The sequence below is a fragment of the Amblyomma americanum genome, chromosome 6 (assembly GCF_052857255.1).
Source record: "Amblyomma americanum isolate KBUSLIRL-KWMA chromosome 6, ASM5285725v1, whole genome shotgun sequence".
In the NCBI taxonomy this organism is placed as follows: Eukaryota; Metazoa; Arthropoda; class Arachnida; order Ixodida; family Ixodidae; genus Amblyomma; species Amblyomma americanum.
This window is the reverse complement of record NC_135502.1, coordinates 168,964,102-168,981,611: the sequence shown is the minus strand read 5'-3', so window position 1 is coordinate 168,981,611 and position 17,510 is coordinate 168,964,102. Positions and strand designations below refer to the sequence as shown.

Genomic DNA, 17,510 nt, shown 5'->3' with positions numbered 1-17,510 from the left:
TTTTTTCTGTGTACATTTATCTGCGTTAGGTGCCAGGCCTACGACACCAGTGTGCATCATTGACCTCAATGACGCAGTATAATGAGCAAAAGTAAGTAATCCCTGAGCAAACTACACAAATAAATCATAGGACTGTTGCGGGATTGTGACGTGGATGGCCCAGCTTGGAATCGTGAAGAAACAGATATATCGGAGTTGATTTGTAAGTATTAATGCGTTCTTTGTTGCGCGGTGACAAGCCGAAGAACGGGACGTTACGGCGACGCCATGAAACATGGTTTTGTTGGCCGCGACTCTAGCGCGAGCGCTTCACCCCGCGCCACTGCCTGCTTCGTCGTCGTCTTTTTAGGGGTACCCCGGGCCACCGAGCAATCGCACCCATCAATTCCCTAGAATCGGATAAATTTAATTATTATGAGCGTGGTTAGGAAAGTACAGAGAAGATTTTAAAGCTTGCCTCCGTGATCAATGAGTTGAATGGATGAACGCTTGCTCCTGGAGCTTCAGTTCTAGCGGTTGCTTTAAGAGCCGGGTACCAAGGACTATGGATGCATGGTGGCGGAACAGCGCAATGGACGGCACACAGGACGAAACAAAGAAAGACACACACACGGACGCTATCAACTGAATTTTTATTTTGTATTACGTAAAATATATAGCAGAGAATATATACCGGAAACCAGATGATAGTCACGTCAGGGGATAAAACGTGTATTAGAGAATGAGGTGGGGTTGAAAAGCGATAAAAAGCAACTACCCCTCTCTTCTGCCAGTTCAATAATTCTTGGGCTTCTGCTAAGCTTTCATGTAGGCGATCTATTTCCTTATTTTTTTTGTGGATATATCTTTCATATTTTTCTCAAATTCGTCCACGCGCAAGGCCAAAGTTCCCAACAGTTTTTTTTCCTTTTCTTATCTGGTCTGCTAATCCCAACTGCCAAATCACTGCGTATAGCTTGCTGACCTTCAACAAGACCCTGAATCAGTTCCGTGAGGGATGATAATCACACCTGACTTAATTGCGCTGAACTGAAACTTAGAGCGTCTCCTTCGTCTCCACAACACTTAACTCAAGCAAGACAGGAGGTGTGACCTGTCGCGCAGCGGAGGAAGCATGAGAATTAGTTGGCTGCTGGGTGCTATCATCTGTCGATAACTATAGCAGATGGCTGATATCTCACAGCGCAAGGGACTGGCCTAGTGTAGGGGAGATGCATTTTTGCCGGTGGGAGCCAGATGTTGGGCATGCGGATGCCGACGTCAACGACGTAGAATTTAGGACAGAGCTAAGGACAGCTAACGCTGCAACCATTGGGCCACCGCAATGTTGTCCTATTGGTTAGAGGTTTAGAGCATCAGCATAGTAGGCAGGATGTGCTGGGCTTGCAGGTGGGAGGTTCGCTTTTACCAGCCGGCAGCCAGAGGTGAATTTTTAAAGCGATAACATTAACGTTGTCTTAACAAAAAACCCCGCCAATGTCCAGTGTAACGAAATTCGCCGATTAGCAGAGAGCGGGAACGTAAGCTTGTGACGTCATCCCAACCTGCCCATACTGGCAGGTGGCAACCTGGCCACCGGATTGTGAGCGGGCTGCCCACCATGGCAGGTTGAAATCATTAATGGTTGGTCGAGAGATGTCGCGTAACTCTGCCGCATCGAAAGCCTTCCCAACATGTTATGAGCAACCTAGCTTCTAGACAGCAGCCGAAATGAACAATCGAAATCAAAAATCACAAAAAAATGCCATGTATGCATATGTCGGCATCCTCATATCATAAGGGATACCCGGTATGGCAACTATATGTCCGAATACGGCAGCTGATGGGCAGGAAATTGCAAAGAATCTAAAGCAAGCACATGCAAAAGCTTCAATAGAAGCTGCGACAAATGTGAAATTAATTGCTATCGCGTTCCACTCGTAAGGTCACCTAAACGTCTCCATAGATTTTGCCGACTGGTGCCATGCGTCGGTGTACGGACGCCTACAATAGAGCAAAGCTGAGAAAAGTGTTAAGAACACCTAGCGCTTGTAACAGCTAACGTTGTAACTACTAGGCTGCCGCTGTGTTGGCCTAGTGGTATAAGCATCCACCTCCTGTTTGGGAGGTGCTGGGTTACTACATCCGACGTGCATTTGCTGCTAAGAGGCCGAATGTGGAACTTTACCCACAGGTACCCTGCGGTGGGCTTCCTCTGACACTGCCACAAAACAGAGCTCTGCAATCTAACACGCTGTGTAACTACAGCAATAACGCTTCAGTGTTTAGGGGAATCCCCCAAGGTGGAGTGTTTCAAAGAAGGGAGCAATTGCTGATTAGAATCCACACAAGCGCAGCCGTCCGCGGATGCAAAGGAAAGCTAAAAAGCTTCCACAAAAACTTCGTAGTTGAAAAAAAAATCCTTCTTGTGAGCCCAGTACTGGTTTCTTCAACTACGAAGTTTCTGCGGAAGTTGTATGGCTTTTCTTTGTAGCCGCGTAAGGCTGTGCTTGGGCGGATATTGATGAATAATAGCTCCCTTTATAAAATGATGTTCGCATTTGCGCACGGTAGGCTTCCCAGCGCTTCATCTTCGCAAATCTCCTTTCTGCCCATTGTTCTTCTCACATAGGGGCACTAGACTCCACATCAATATTCGCTCTCGTTCTGTGGCCGGCGGCTAGCAAGACGCGTACGCAACGTGCAAAACCCCACATCTGTAACTGCGTCCTCCTTTTCCGCTGTGTCTTAAAAGCCCGGACGTGTCACTCAGTTAATCTTGTATCAAAGTATTCCCTCGCTAGGACGTGTACGCTTTTCACTGACAGACCGCTGACAGAGATAGAGAGAAATAATTTATTACAAAAACTCATGTCTGAGTCGCGTTCGTCTGGGTGAATTTGACGTGAATTGAGCCCCATGCGTTCCTCCAAACCACGGGTTGTGCAATATGCCATGGATATGTGCAGCCAGGTGGGGCAAAGAGCGGCTTCTAGTTCTCAAGGCGAAGGATTCCTGTTCCGCCATACGTGGGGGATTTGGTGAGGTTGGGGGGTATTCTCGAGTAATTAAGTTCATTCAGTGATACTCGGAGACATCCAGCACGTGTGTTCGTTGCCTGGGAATCTCCCGCAGACATGACAGTCTGAGCGACCGTGGATTTTGTCAATGTAATGATTAATGTAATGATCATTGTTAAGTCACTCTGGCATCAAATGCAAAGCATGAACATCGACTTAGGCAGGCAGAGCATAACGGTGGTCCCAAAAAATTAATATGCAGAAAACCATAGTTATGTTCGACAGTCTCAGAAAGGCAACACAATTTACAATAGGTAGCGAGGCGCTGGAAGTGGTCAGAAAATATATCTACTTAGGGCAGGTAGTGACCGCCGATCCCACTCACGAGAGTGGAATGACTAGAATAGGAACGTGGTGGAGCGCATTTGGCAGGCTCTCTAAGATCATGAAGGGCAGTTTACTAATATGCCTGAACATAAAAGTATGTAGTAGCAGTATCTGTGGAAGCTAACGTAGAGGCTAACGAAAAGGGTTCAACTTAAGGACAGCGCAGCGAACTATGGAAAGAAAATTATGGGAGTAACGTAAAGTGACAGGAAGAGGGCAGTAGGTAAGGGATCAAACACTGGTTAATGATAACCTAGTCGAAATTAAAAGGGAGAAATGGGCTTGGGTAGGGAAGCTAAAAGACGCTTCTTAATGGTAGCAAACTGGATTTCAAGGGAAGGGAAGCGTAGCTGGAGACGGCGAAAGGTTAGGTTGGTGGATGAGATAAGACTGGGAAGATAGGGTTGCCGCAGCTGGCACAGGACCGGGTTGATTGAAGAGATCTTTGTACTGCAGTGAGTGTAGCCAGGCAGATAATGACGGAAGCATGACAAATGATTTAGACAGGCAGAGCAGAACTAAAGGTCTTAAAGTTTACATGCAGAAAACCAAAGTAATGTTCAACAGTCTCGGCAGGCAACCGCAGCCCACAATTGCTAGTGAGGTGCTGGAAGTGGTAAGAGAATATGCGTTTGCGTAGTGCAGTTAGTAGCTGCTGATTCGAATCATGAGAGGGAAGTAAGTAGAAGAAAATGAATAGGGTGGAGCGCATATGGCAGCTTCTCTCAGATCATGAACGGTAGTTTACCAATAGCCCTCAAGAGAAAAATTACAACAGCTGTGTATTACCGCTACTCACCTACGGGGCAGATACGTGGAGCCTAACGAAAAAGGTTAAGCTTAAGGAGAACGCAGCGAGCTATGGCAAGAAAAATTATAGGTCTAACGTTGAGAGACCGGAATCAGGTAGAGTCAGTGAGGGAACAAACGCGTGTTAATGACATCCCAGTCGAGATAAGGAGGAAGAAATAGGCTTGGGCAGGTCATTTAATGAGAAGGTAAGATAACCAATGTTCCTTAAGGGTAACGGAGTGGATTCCAAGAGAAAGTAAGCGTAGTGGGGGGTGGCAGAAGGTTAGGTGGGCGGAGGAGATTAAGAAGTTTGCGTGGATACGGAGGCCGCAGCTGGCAAGATGATTTAGTGTAGAATTATTTCACTCAAGAAACTGGGGGAGAAGGAAGCGAGAGGCACACTTCTACGCTGTGTCGACTGGTGATATTGCGTTTAGTCGCCCTTTTGAAAATATCGTAATACCGTAATTCGCTTAGTCAGACTTTTAACCTCTTTTACAGCGATCGGCACGTATACGGGTCAGTAACTTGCACTTTCTCGCGTGATTGAAAGTTTACGCTCAATAGGTGCCGAAGTACAGCGCGGGCGCCGCCAGGTATTTGTAGCGGCGCGCGGCAGTTGTCGCGACTTGAAAATCGCAGCAGAGACTAGACCTTAGAGTGGACGTTCTTCAGATGAAGTCCATCCACACAACTGTCAGAGTAAAACGACGCGTTTTGCCCCAGCCCTATATAGCCGTCTCATCAAAGCCTATTTAGTGGTCTCCTGGAATGACGGACCATTCTGAGATCTAGCAAGATGCCGCTTGTTTTGGTTTGGCCGAACCCTTTTCACTAAATCTACAATAATGGCGCCATAGCACCTAAATGCCTATAAATGTGTTTTCCGTGAGGTTAGAAAGCGGTGCACAAGCATTTTGCAATGAATTACCTTGAAATATACCTAGCAACGCCGAACGCGTCAGCAGTGTACAAGTGCAGGCGATCGAGACACCGCTACTGAGATCACCTCTCTCCAGGGAGACTGACGAAGTGTGTATGTGTCTGTGAAACGTGCAGGGAGAGAAGGGCCAAGAGGGCAAGAGGGGAAACGACGGCCAGACGGGCCCGCAGGGTCCCCCCGGACTCCAGGGCTCACCAGGAATTCCCGGCGAGCAAGGCTCTGCGGTGAGTGATCAGCGCTACTGGTTCCGAGTGGCCGCGATGCATAGCTGACAAATTTTCCTCGTTAAACATTGCAGCTGAGAACGCTTTTGTTCTGGCGTCTGACGAGAAACAAGCACGCCGTTTTCTTGATCTCTATATAAGGTTCTCTAGAGTTATCGTCTTCTGAACAGTTGCTTCGATGTCATCCACAAGCAGCCGCAGCGACCCTCGCGGCTTGCATGACCTGCACGTCGGAAACTACCACGAGCCACTGCGCCCCGTGCGTCTCAGAATCCCCGGCGAGGCCTCGAGTACAGCCGCAGGGCGTCAGCGGACCTTAGGGACTCTGTTTTCCAGTAAATAAATGCGGCCGCGGTCATACCGCATCGGAAGAGAATTGTTGGACGAGTTGCATGTTCATATCCTGTAAAAAGCGCGAAACTAAGTCCGGACAAAAGATGTGGAGGTGATACTCAAGCTCCGCCTTGAGTGTATGACGCGATAACGTAACGGGTTATGAATTTCCTGCCAAGACCAACTTGCTACCCTCTTTTATTTATTAAACGTTCTGGAATTTTTCGCTCACAGCCAGAGCCTTCGGCGCCGCATGAACCTGATGCTGCGTACGGAGAAACGGACGCGTGGAGCGGCAAACCGCGTAGAAGCGCTGCCAGGCGCCTTGCCTAAACACGCGGGACACAAGTTGCAGTCATAGTTCGTCGCCACATCGTTCTCGACGAACCCGATGCCACGAACACTAGAGAGATATAGAGAGAGATAAAACTTTTATTGTAGTTCGGGAAGGTTGCTCGAGCAACTTGGGTGTCACCCCTAGTCCAAGGCGCGCCACTGGCTTTCGCTGACTGACGGACTTGCTGAACCAACTTTAGTTGCAGATCCAGGGCCTCGCTGTTCACGGCCACCTCCCATTGCTCATATGTCGCGTTGGACACAGTTAAGTGTTTTGGTTTCGCTGTGCATTCCCACGGTATGTGGTGGAGCGTAAGGCAAGCTCCCCACCAAGGGCATTTATTCTGATATTGAGTGGGGCTAATCTTGTGTAGGATGAACAGGTTAGGGAAAATGTTGGTCTGAACTTTCCTCATGTCTATGGATTCGGAGGAGTCACGATTTTTCTTGTGACGGGGTGGGTATTTTCTGCGCTCCAGCCTAATATGTTCTAATCTGTCACCATAGGTGCTAGGCATGGGCGTGGGGTAGGGATGTGGATCGGGCCGGTTCGATAAATCTCGGGCTAGATCTTTGGCTAACTCATTGCCAGCTAGTCCTTCGTGACCAGGTTTCCAAGTTGGTTCGTGTGTTTGGCTTAGATTGCCAAGTAGCTCTGTTGCTCTTGAGGGAAGCCTGCCATTAAGAAAGTCTCGGCTGGCTTGTTGGGAGTCTGTTATGACGTTAGAGGACTCTCCTTTTTGGTCTTTGTGTTTTATGGTGATAGCTATTGCCAGAGCCACTGCAGGGGAGTGGTTTCCGTCATAGGTACACGCTTGGATAGCCGGTTTTAGTTGGTGGTAAATCGCAGCGACTGAGAACTTTCCGGGCGTGCGGTAGGCCCCAATGTCTACGTAGACGGCTTCTGGCCTTTTTCTAGTTGTTTTTGAAGTGCTTTTGCTCTCGCTTGTCGCCTGCCTTTGTGATGAGCATGATGCATGTGACGCGGGATTGGGCTAACGGTGATCTTGTCTCGGGTTTGGATTGGAAGAGAGGTTTTACTTCCTCTTGTCTCCAGCCCCCGCCATTTCCCTAATTTAGACAGGATCGTCCTTCCCGCATTTGTTGTTATAAGCCGTTCTTTTTTACTTTCCAAGAGGGCTTCTTGGAGCTCGGTAAAAGTGTTGTGCAGACCAAGCTCTAAGAGTCGTTCTGTAGAAGTGGCTATTGGAAGATTGAGGGCAGTTTAGTAAGCCCCTCTTATGATTGTATCGATAGCCCCACTGCGCCCGAACGAGACGAGCGGGAGGCACTGGAGGCGCGGCAGTCGCGCTCTTTCTGTTGGGGCAGGGGCATACATTGCGAGGACGAGGTTGGTGGTTTGTTTGGGGGGAGAGGGAATGGCTCAATATCTGTATCATATATCGTTGGACACCTGAACCGCGCCGTAAGGGAAGGGATAAAAGACGGAGTGAAAGAAGAAAGGAATAAAGAGGTGTTGTCGTGGAGGGTTCCGGAATAATTTCAATCACCTGGGGATCTTTAACGTGCACTGACATCGCACAGCACACGGAGGAGGAGGAAGGAGTGGTTTTAGTGTGCGCCTCCTGATGGCGCTACGTGCGCGCCAAGCGAAGAGGAAAAGTAGCGGAAACGTACTTTGCTACTCGCGTAACTGCGACTTCTGTAATTTCTATGCTCATAATTTCTATGCTGTAATATCTATGCTGATACACCACAGTACACGCCTCTAGAGCACCCTTCTAAGACAACACCGTATTCACTAGACGAGCCTTTGTTCATTCCAAACCATCGAGATGGCGTGGCACGTGAGTGAAACTCATGACCGCTCTTGATGTTTGAGAATGTAGCGCAGAACATGTTTGTGATCTCTTGCAAACTGTCGAAAGAGGCAAAAAATACAAAAAGAGCTGGCGTGGCAGAGTGCTTAGCGGGCTCCTCTCGCACTCCAGAGGCCCTGGTTCGATTCCCCAGCTCGACCAATATCCTACTCGGTTTTATTTATTATTTCTTCTAGGATTTTTCGCTCACAGCCAACGCCGCCGGCGCCAACACCGGCTTTTCAGCTACACAGGGTCTTTAACGCTGTCACGTTAAAAAGAGCACACATCAAGACAAGCGCCACAGTAACAATACTTCAGGGGAGCACTTTGTTGATCTAAAGTGCGGTGAGGCGAAAGCCTTTAGCGCGGTGTTGCTGCTTGTGTCACTGATATGTGGTGAAGATGTTAAGTATAAAAATTGTTTGTGAGTTTGAAATGCTGGAGACACCAAAGGGCGTTTGGGAGGCATCCGACTGACTCGACGCCTTTCTGCAAACACCCGTTTTCAGAAAGCGTGGTAGTTAGCGCGCTCGGTTGCGGAGCCGAAGGATGGTGGTTCGAATCTCATCGTGCACAAAGATTTCTTTTCTTATCGAGTTGAAGAGCGCAACGGATGGATGGACGGACGCGAGCATTAGCCATTAAAGGCTTTGGCCTTAATATTTTGGCAGCTGCGCTCGTCGATGAGTCACCCTAGGCGCTGGATGCAACGCCGGATGGACGGACGGGAGTATGAGCCATTAAAGGCGTTTGCCTTAATACGCGGAAGCCAAAGTGCTATTCGATATCACTCACTGCACAAAAAGAAGCTAACATCGTCGCACTTTGATATGTAGCCCTCTACCTGTGGTGTTCCTCGTAGCCCACATGTATTTAGCTTCCGGAAGTTAAAGCCTCCGGATATGACATGTAACTTGTGCAGGTACTTTTGCTGTTCTGTGTGATTTTAGATACGCGTTCAGTGCGCTTGACTTAGCGACGGTAACCCTTCTACTAGCGCAGCATACTTTTTCACATGTCCATAACAAGCTTGCAAGCAACCTTGCGTGCTGCTTCAGTAAGCGTAATCAGCAAACGGAGGGGAATGTTAATCGTGCCCACGAAACTACTAGTCCTACCTCGGCGCATGGCTTAAAGAACTAACAGGTTTTAGGATGCGACATGTTTAAAAGGACACTTGCTCTATAAGAATAATATTCTAGTCTGCACTAATAAAAAATGGGAGTACGCAGGGCATGTAGAGCGAAAGCTAGGTAACTAATTGGCGTTAAGGATAGCGCACTGGATTCCAGCAGAGAGGCTATAGCTCAGCAGTGGCTAGCAGTAAATTTGTATTCGGATGAAATTATGAAGTTTGCAGGGATAAGAAGGGCGCAGCTGGAACAAAGCGTGTAATCGGAGGGATATGGGGACACGCCTTTGTCCTTTAATTGGCGTAATTATGCTCATGATGATGAAAGCGACCGTAAGGTGCGGTATAAGTCACGCTATATTTATTGGCTAGCGAAGCGTAATAGATGTCACTCGTACCGAAAAGAAAGCTCTGACAAGCCAAAGAATTGCCTACAATTAAGTGCACGTAGAGACACCACTCGCGGGATTCCGCAGTTATGCCTGGTGATGTGGTTTCTCCGCCGGCTGCGAATGGTTCGTCGCTTTATTTTACAACGCTATTTCGACGGAAATGGCCAATGACCGTCAGCATCAGACCGTGCCTTACTGGTAATGTGCTTACAGAGTTGTTTTTTAAACGTTTGGTGCGAGAGGATTGTATAGAGATGAGCAAGCGTGTCCCAAGATGCTACCTCCCAAAGAATGTATGCAAGTGTATTGCATCTCAGGGAAGTAGTGCTCCGCCTCAGTTAAATAGAGCACACTAAAATCCGCACTTTTAAATCAATTTGCAGCGATGCATGTAGAGATGACAGTAGTACAAACAAAAAGCTAAACAAATTCGGCTTGAATGTGATTGTACCCTCCCCCCCCCCCCCTGTTTTTTTTTTCTATAACTATACGATAGTCTTGAGAAGTGGGCTCGGGGTGACGAACTGAAATGAAATAACTCCGCCAAACCGTGTTAATAAAGGACTCTTCTAGTAACTGTTATGAACAATGCATAGAATGAGACGAGCGTTGCTGCTGCTGCTGCTGTTGCTGATAGGAAGAACTAAAAGGAAAGTTGCTCGGGCCTGCCTACTGGCTCAAACCGAGCCACGCTCTTGGCCGCGTGCTGAAAGTAGGAGACTTAAAGGATAGGAGAGGAAATATAGAAAGAAAAGGCGCGCGCTAACATGCCCGGGCCGATCCCGGAGGCAGTGCAATGCCGGGCCGACCCGAGCGTTACCACAAAGGATAAAAAACAACGATAAGCGCAGTAATATAGACCAGGACATCAGGGAATAAACACAAACGAATAAATGTCAGCCGCAATGCAACCATAAGCGAAATTTACTCACTCTTGATGCTGCTAGGGAAGAAAAATATTCTTAATATTCCGCACGAATTTCCCGCCCGCGAAGACTGCACAACCAAGGCGTACGCTGCCTGTACAACTTTGTATGACGGCACACAATCTCAAGTCGCTTTCTAAGCAACAAGCACGGCACGAAATGCATTCGGGAGGAGTAAATACAACCTTTGTCCGTGAAGCTCCGAGACTGAGTCTATTAAAAAAATGCGTTTAACATTGAAATGATTTGTGCAGCACCCCTCCGAAATAGTCTCCTTTGCAGTCAATACACAGCATCCAACGCTTCTTGAGGCCTTGGAAACAGTTGGAAAACGCTTCTTTTGGCAGGGCTGTCAGCTCCTTTGTCATGGCGTCTTGAATGGCCTAAACGTTCCCCATTCAGCGACCTTTTAGTGCTTTCTTGACACGAGGAAACAGGAAAAAATCGCATGGGGAGAGGTCAGGCGAGTATGGCGGATGAGGAATTACAGTAATGCTGTGCTTGGCGAGAAATTTTGTCACGCTGAGAGCAGTGTGTGGCCTTGCGTTATCGTGGAGAAGGCTCCATTGTCCAGATGCCCATAAGTCAGGTCGACGGCGCCGCAGTGCATCACGCATGTCTTGGAGCACACGGATATGCAACTCCCGATTCACCGTCTGCACTTGTGGGACGAACTCGTGGTGTATGACACCTCTGGCATCGAAAAAGCTATGAGAATCGTCTTGGTTTTCGTCTTCTGTCGCCGCACTTTTCTCGATGCCGGAGGGCTTGTGGACTGCCATTCGGCGCTCTACCTCTTTTTTTGAGTATCGTATTGAAAACACTGTGTTTGGTCTTCAGCAGTGATGCTGTCGACGAATGCAGCATCCTTCTCTCCTTTGGAGAGCAAATCAGCTCTCACTGATGACTGCGTGTCCTTCTGGTCCTGTGTGAGGGAGTGCGGCACAAATCTGGCATTCAGCTTTCGTTTCCCTAAGTTCTCACGCAAGGTTTAGTGGCATATGTTCTTACAAATGTCCAGATCATCTCATAGGATGCGGACTGTAATGGTGCGGTTTTGCTGTACGATTTTCCTGATCCGAGCCATGTTGATTTCATTCCGTGAGTTTGAATGGCACCCCTGCCTTCTGTTGTCTTCCACCGACGTTCTCCGCGAAACAAACCTCTTGTGCCACTCGAAAACTCGCGTCCACAATTATGTCCCGTTGCTGTAAGCGTCACGAAGGAGCTGATACGTCCGTATGGCTGTCTTGCCAAGCTTCCCACAGAATTTTATGTTTACACGCTGTTCGAGGTAGAGGTCCATTTCTCCATATTCACTCACTGTACAATGCGCAGATGACTAATGACAACCTATTTTTCTACATGTAGTGCCATCTAGCAGCTGCCACAGCAAATAACATAGACATCTCAGGTTAGCCCGAAAAGTAGGTGCTACACATACGCACCAACGTTTGTTTTGGGGGAAGATTTCTAGAGAAGCAAATAGATCAGTCTCGAAACTATGCGGACAAATGTTTTATATAACAGCATTTACAAACTTGTTGCTCGTGAAGAATGCGGATACGCGGGATGAGGCAGATTAGGGACGCCGACAAGGTGTAGATTTTTTTCCTGAGATGTACTTTTATTTCACAAATGTTACTTGCTGACCATGGAATTCCTTGTATCTGCACTATAACTGCCTGTTCAGCACTAGGGTATGTTTTTCCACTCTGGTTCTTTAACAACCACTGGCGCGAAAGAACGGTGAACTGCCCTAACGAGATACGAAAATATAACAACACGTTCACTGGGCGATGTCCCTTGCTCAAAGTAGCCACGATAGAGCATTTGGGAACGATGGTTAACTAAATCATCGATCATCGGCGAGTTCCGCTTGACGACGAAGAAAACGCTGCAGAACACCAGGCACATTCCCTAACATACACTACACCAGTTTCCCTTCATGCAGAAATAGGCCTACGCCAAACCGATCCGCTCGCATGGTGCGAACTTTTAAGAGCTTTAGCTCTTATTCCTCACGTTTCTCGATTTCTTGGGGCCTGCTACGACCTCCCTTCAGCGTGAAATTTTTAAGTCTGAAGAATTCAAGATGGTGGCGCCTATAGTAAATCGATATAGCAACCCAATTAGTGATTGATTTGTGACGTCATTAGTGTATCGAATTGGTGATTTATTGCGGCGGTCACCAATTTTGTGACGTCATAATTAACTAGTCACGTGACTATCTATAATCGTTTATAACCCAGTAATTATTGAAGTAATCAGAAAGCAAATTAGATATTTGGAATACTCTACATGAGTAGAACCCGTTAGACGTCAATATTAATACTGAAGTTAATATTTGCTTATGGTAAGGCGTTAATTAAATTGCTTATGATTCATTAACCAATCACGTCATAATCTAACAAATGGCATATTCTTAACGGGCTCGATGAGTAGAACATGTTAGACAACAATATCGCCTAATTAGGTTAACATTTATTTATGGTAATGCTTAACATGACGGCCATGACGTCAGCACTCGGCAGCTCACAAGGCGGTATGCGACCGCTCGCTGTGAGTATGGAAAAGTAGCCTAATCACGTGATAATAGCTCGCATCGACGATAGATTGCGCTGCCCAACAGCTAACGCTTGTCATTTCAACATCTTCCAGATGGTGGCGGAATAATTTTTTGTTGTCGAGACCAACCTAACGACCTCTCCATGTGCACGGGAGACTTACCCATCGATGACAATATCCACACTGTCAGTTGATCACGCCTGCTCACGCAAAATCACTGAGCATCAGAGCGTTGCACATGCTGCGAAATTAAACTTGCGGTCCAGGGAAACCCCCTGTCGTGGCTCAGTGGTTAGGGCGCTCTGCTACTGACCCTGAGTACCCGGGTTCGAACCCGACCACAGCGGCTGCGTTTCAATGGGGACGATACGCAAAAGGCGCGCGTGCGCTGTGCGACACAAGTGCACGTTAAATATCCCCAGGTGGCCGAAATTATTCCGGAGCCCTCCACTACTGCACGTCTTCCTTCCTTTCTTCTTTCACTCCCTCCTTTATCCCTTCCTTACGGCACTGTTCGGGTGTCCACCGAGATACGTGAGACTTTAGAACAATACAAAGTCTCAAACTTCAAACGAAAGCATGACAAGCATTTTTGTGCAAGGGTCTGAAATAGTGTCATAATCATTGAACAGATGCAGCGATGGCGTAGAGGTAGAACATCCGCCTCGCGTGCAAGAGGACCGGGGTTCAAATCCTGGTGCCGCGCAATTCTCCACCGGGTTAAAAAAAAAAAGATCCGCGTGTCGATGGAATTGCATAACCAGGCCTGGAGTGCGGCCTTATCTTGGTGACCAGAACCGACAACGCACTCTCTCACCAGAGCAGGATTTGGCCACCCTGGTGTAGTACTTGGCCACAACCTTCTATGATCAAACCAATTAACCCTCGGCCCTCAGTCCCCAGCGGCTGCAGAGCAACTGACCACGGCGGCGGTCAGACCTGTGACGCAGCGGAGGGTGCTAAGAATCTCTGGCTCCGGACAGGCCGCCATTGGAATCTGAACCTGGCAACGTTTAACGCTAGAACTTTAGCTAGTGAGGCTAGCCTAGCAGTGCTGTTCGAGGAACTAGCGGGAATTAAATGGGATGTGATAGGGCTTAGCGAAGTTAGGAGGACAGGTGAGGCGTATACAGTGCTAAAGGACGGACACATACTGTGCTATCGCGGGTTAAAGGATAGACGAGAACTAGGTGTGGGTTTCCTCATTAATAAGGATATAGCAGGCAACGTAGAGGAGTTCTACAGTATTAACGAGAGGGCAGCAGCAATAGTAATTAGGCTGAATAGGAGGTACAAGCTGAAAGTGGTGCAGGCCTACGCACCCACATCCAGCCATGATGACCAGACCGTTGAAAGCTTCTATGAGGACGTAGAATCAGCAATGAATAGAGTAAAATCGCAGTACACTGTACTGATGGGCGACTTCAATGCGAAGGTGGGCAAGAAGCAGGCTGACGACCACGCGGTAGGTGACTATGGGATAGGCTCTAGAAATAGCAGGGGAGAGTTATTAGTCGAATTCGCGGATAGAAATAATTTACGGATCATGAATACCTTCTTCCGCAAACGAGAAAACAGGAAGTGGACCTGGAAGAGCCCCAATGGTGAGATTAAAAATGAAATCGACTTCATACTATGCGCTAAACCTGGCATCATTCAGGATGTGGCCGTCCTCGGAAGGGTGCGTTGCAGCGACCATAGAATGGTGAGGTCTAGAATTAGCTTAGACTTGAAGAGGGAACGGAAGAAGCTAGCGAAGAAGAAGACCATTAACGAGTTAGCCGTAAGAGGGAAAGCACAGGAGTTTAGGATAGCGCTGCAAAACAGATACTCGGCTTTAACTGAGGAAGATGATCTTGATGTTCACTCAATGCACGATAACCTGACATCAATAATTACGGAGTGCGCAGTAGAAGTAGGCGGTAGGACAGTTCGAAAAGATACCGGGAAGCTATCTCAGGTGACGAAAGATCTGATTAAGAAGCGCCAAAACATGAAGGCATCTAACACTACCGATAGAATAGAACTAACGGAGCTATCAAAGTTAATAAATAAGCGCAAGGTAGCCGACATAAGGAAGTTTAATATGGAGAGAATCGAGCATGCTATAAAGAACGGAGGTAGCCTAAAAACAGTGAAGAGGAAACTAGGCATAGGTAAAAACCAGATGTATGCATTAAGAGACAAGCAGGGCAATGTCATTAGCAATATGGATAAGATAGTTAACGTAGCCGAAGAGTTCTACACAGAGCTGTACAGTAGCCAATGTAATCAGAGTGCCAATGAGAAAGACAGCAGTGCACAGCAATGCGTCATCCCGCCAGTAACGAAAGATGAAGTAAAGAAAGCCTTAGAAGCAATAAAAAGGGGAAAAGCAGCTGGGGAGGATCAGGTAACAGCAGATCTGTTGAAGGATGGAGGGGACATCGTGCTAGAAAAACTAGCCACCCTGTATACGCAATGCCTTATGACCTCGACTGTACCAGAAGCTTGGAAGAATGCAAACATTATCTTAATTCATAAGAAGGGAGACGCCAAGGACTTGAAAAATTACAGGCCGATCAGCTTACTATCCGTTGCCTACAAAGTATTTACTAAGGTAATCGCTAATAGAGTCAGGGCAACGTTAGACTTTAATCAACCAAAGGATCAGGCAGGCTTTCGTAAAGGATATTCCACAATAGATCCTATTCACACTATCAATCAGGTGATAGAGAAATGCGCAGAATATAACCAACCTCTATATATAGCTTTCATTGATTACGAGAAAGCATTCGACTCAGTGGAAACCTCAGCAGTCATACAGGCATTGCGTAATCAGGGGGTAGAAGAGCCTTATGTCAAAATACTGGAAGATATATATAGCAACTGCACAGCTACTATAGTCCTCCATAAAGTCAGCAATAAAATTCCAATAAGGAAGGGCGTCAGGCAAGGAGACACGATATCGCCAATGCTGTTCACCGCATGTTTGCAGGAGGTATTTCGAGGCCTGAATTGGGAACAGTTGGGAATAAGAATAAATGGAGAATACCTAAATAATCTGAGATTTGCTGATGACATTGCCTTGCTGAGTCACTCAGGAGGTGAACTGCAAATCATGATCAACGAGTTAGACAGGCAGAGCAGATCGATGGGTCTAAAAATTAACATGCAGAAAACCAAGGTAATGTTCAACAGTCTAGCAAGGGAACAACAGTTCACAATTGGCAGCGAGAGCCTAGAAATTGTGCCGGAATACGTCTACTTAGGGCAGGTAGTGACAGCTGATCCGGATCATGAGAGGGAGATAACTAGAAGGATAAGAATGGGGTGGAGCGCATATGGCAAATTCTCGCAGATCATGAGTGGCAGTTTACCAATTTCCCTCAAGAGGAAAGTGTACAACAGCATAATCTTACCGGTACTCACCTACGGGGCAGAAACGTGGAGGCTAACGAAAAGAGTTCAGCTTAAGTTAAGGACAACGCAGCGAGCCATGGAAAGAAAAATGATAGGTGTAACGTTAAGAGATCGGAAGCGGGCAGAGTGGGTGAGGGAACAAACACGGGTTAATGACATCCTAGTCGAAATCAAGAGAAAGAAATGGGCTTGGGCAGGGCATGTGATCCGAAGGCAAGATAACCGCTGGTCTTTAAGGGTAACGGAGTGGGTTCCAAGAGAAAGTAAGCGTAGCAGGGGGCGGCAGAAGGTTAGATGGGCGGATGAGATTAAGAAGTTTGCAGGCAAAGAGTGGATGCAGCTGGCAAAGGATAGGGTTAATTGGAGAGACATGGGAGAGGCCTTTGCCCTGCAGTGGGTGTAGTAAGGCTGATGATGATGATGATGATGATGAATCATTGAACAAATCCGCTGTTCAGAATTTTCCGCAGCGCGCAGCGCCTGGGTGGAGCTGCATGATGACGTCATCCACGGCTATGGTACAATTCCAACTCAGGAACGCTTGCGCGATTGAACAGAAGGTGAATACCGTGGAGAGTTGTTTGGCAGGAACCGACAACGCAGGGCCTTCAACGGTATGGATGAAGTCAGCGGAAGTTTGAAACCTCAACATATGTGACGTCTTCAACGGGCTTATGCGGACTGCATTGACGGCGTGAGGAGGTGTAATGGCGTCGCTGCTTTAACCGCAGGTTGCGCCATCTTTTTGAATGGTAGCGTAGAAAGACTTGGCTTACTTTAATTACAAGCTCCACACAGTGGAATCATTTAATCCCGTCGAAAATTTGAAAAAGGATTAAGAAGTTTAACTGTGCACGTGTTTTAAGACCTAGGTGCACGTCCCACGCAGTCACACCCCGATACAGGAACCATGTGCGTTTCCAAGCGTCGAGTTCTGTAACAAGAGCCTTGGTTGGCTTTCCTGTGATTCCTTACTGAGTTCAAACACATGGAAAGATTATATTCGCACTATAAGATTGCCTTATCCGTTACGTCAACGTATAAGAATAATACACTCTTAAACAACTATATTGCCCCGTGGAGGAACAGCAGAGCATAGTGATAAGGAGGAAAACGGTATAAATTTGAGCATTTTCAAACTGTAGTTATTATAGGGCCCTAATGAGGCAAGCTCAAGCACCGTTAAAAAATCGGCCCTAAGATTCGCGGTGTAAATAATATGAAGCATAAACAACCATATAACAAAACCGCGC

At 47.3% G+C, this 17,510-nt stretch overlaps 1 protein-coding gene across 1 annotated transcript in view; it reads left to right on the top strand.

Annotated features, from left to right (window-relative positions):
- The window catches only part of LOC144094168 (uncharacterized), a 459,487-nt gene that overhangs the window by 353,084 nt on the left and 88,893 nt on the right, over positions 1-17,510 (top strand). Inside the window, exon 36 of the mRNA XM_077628085.1 lies at positions 5,238-5,345. Within this exon, the coding sequence (XP_077484211.1) occupies positions 5,238-5,345 (108 nt within the window). The remainder of the gene's footprint in view (positions 1-5,237; positions 5,346-17,510) is intronic.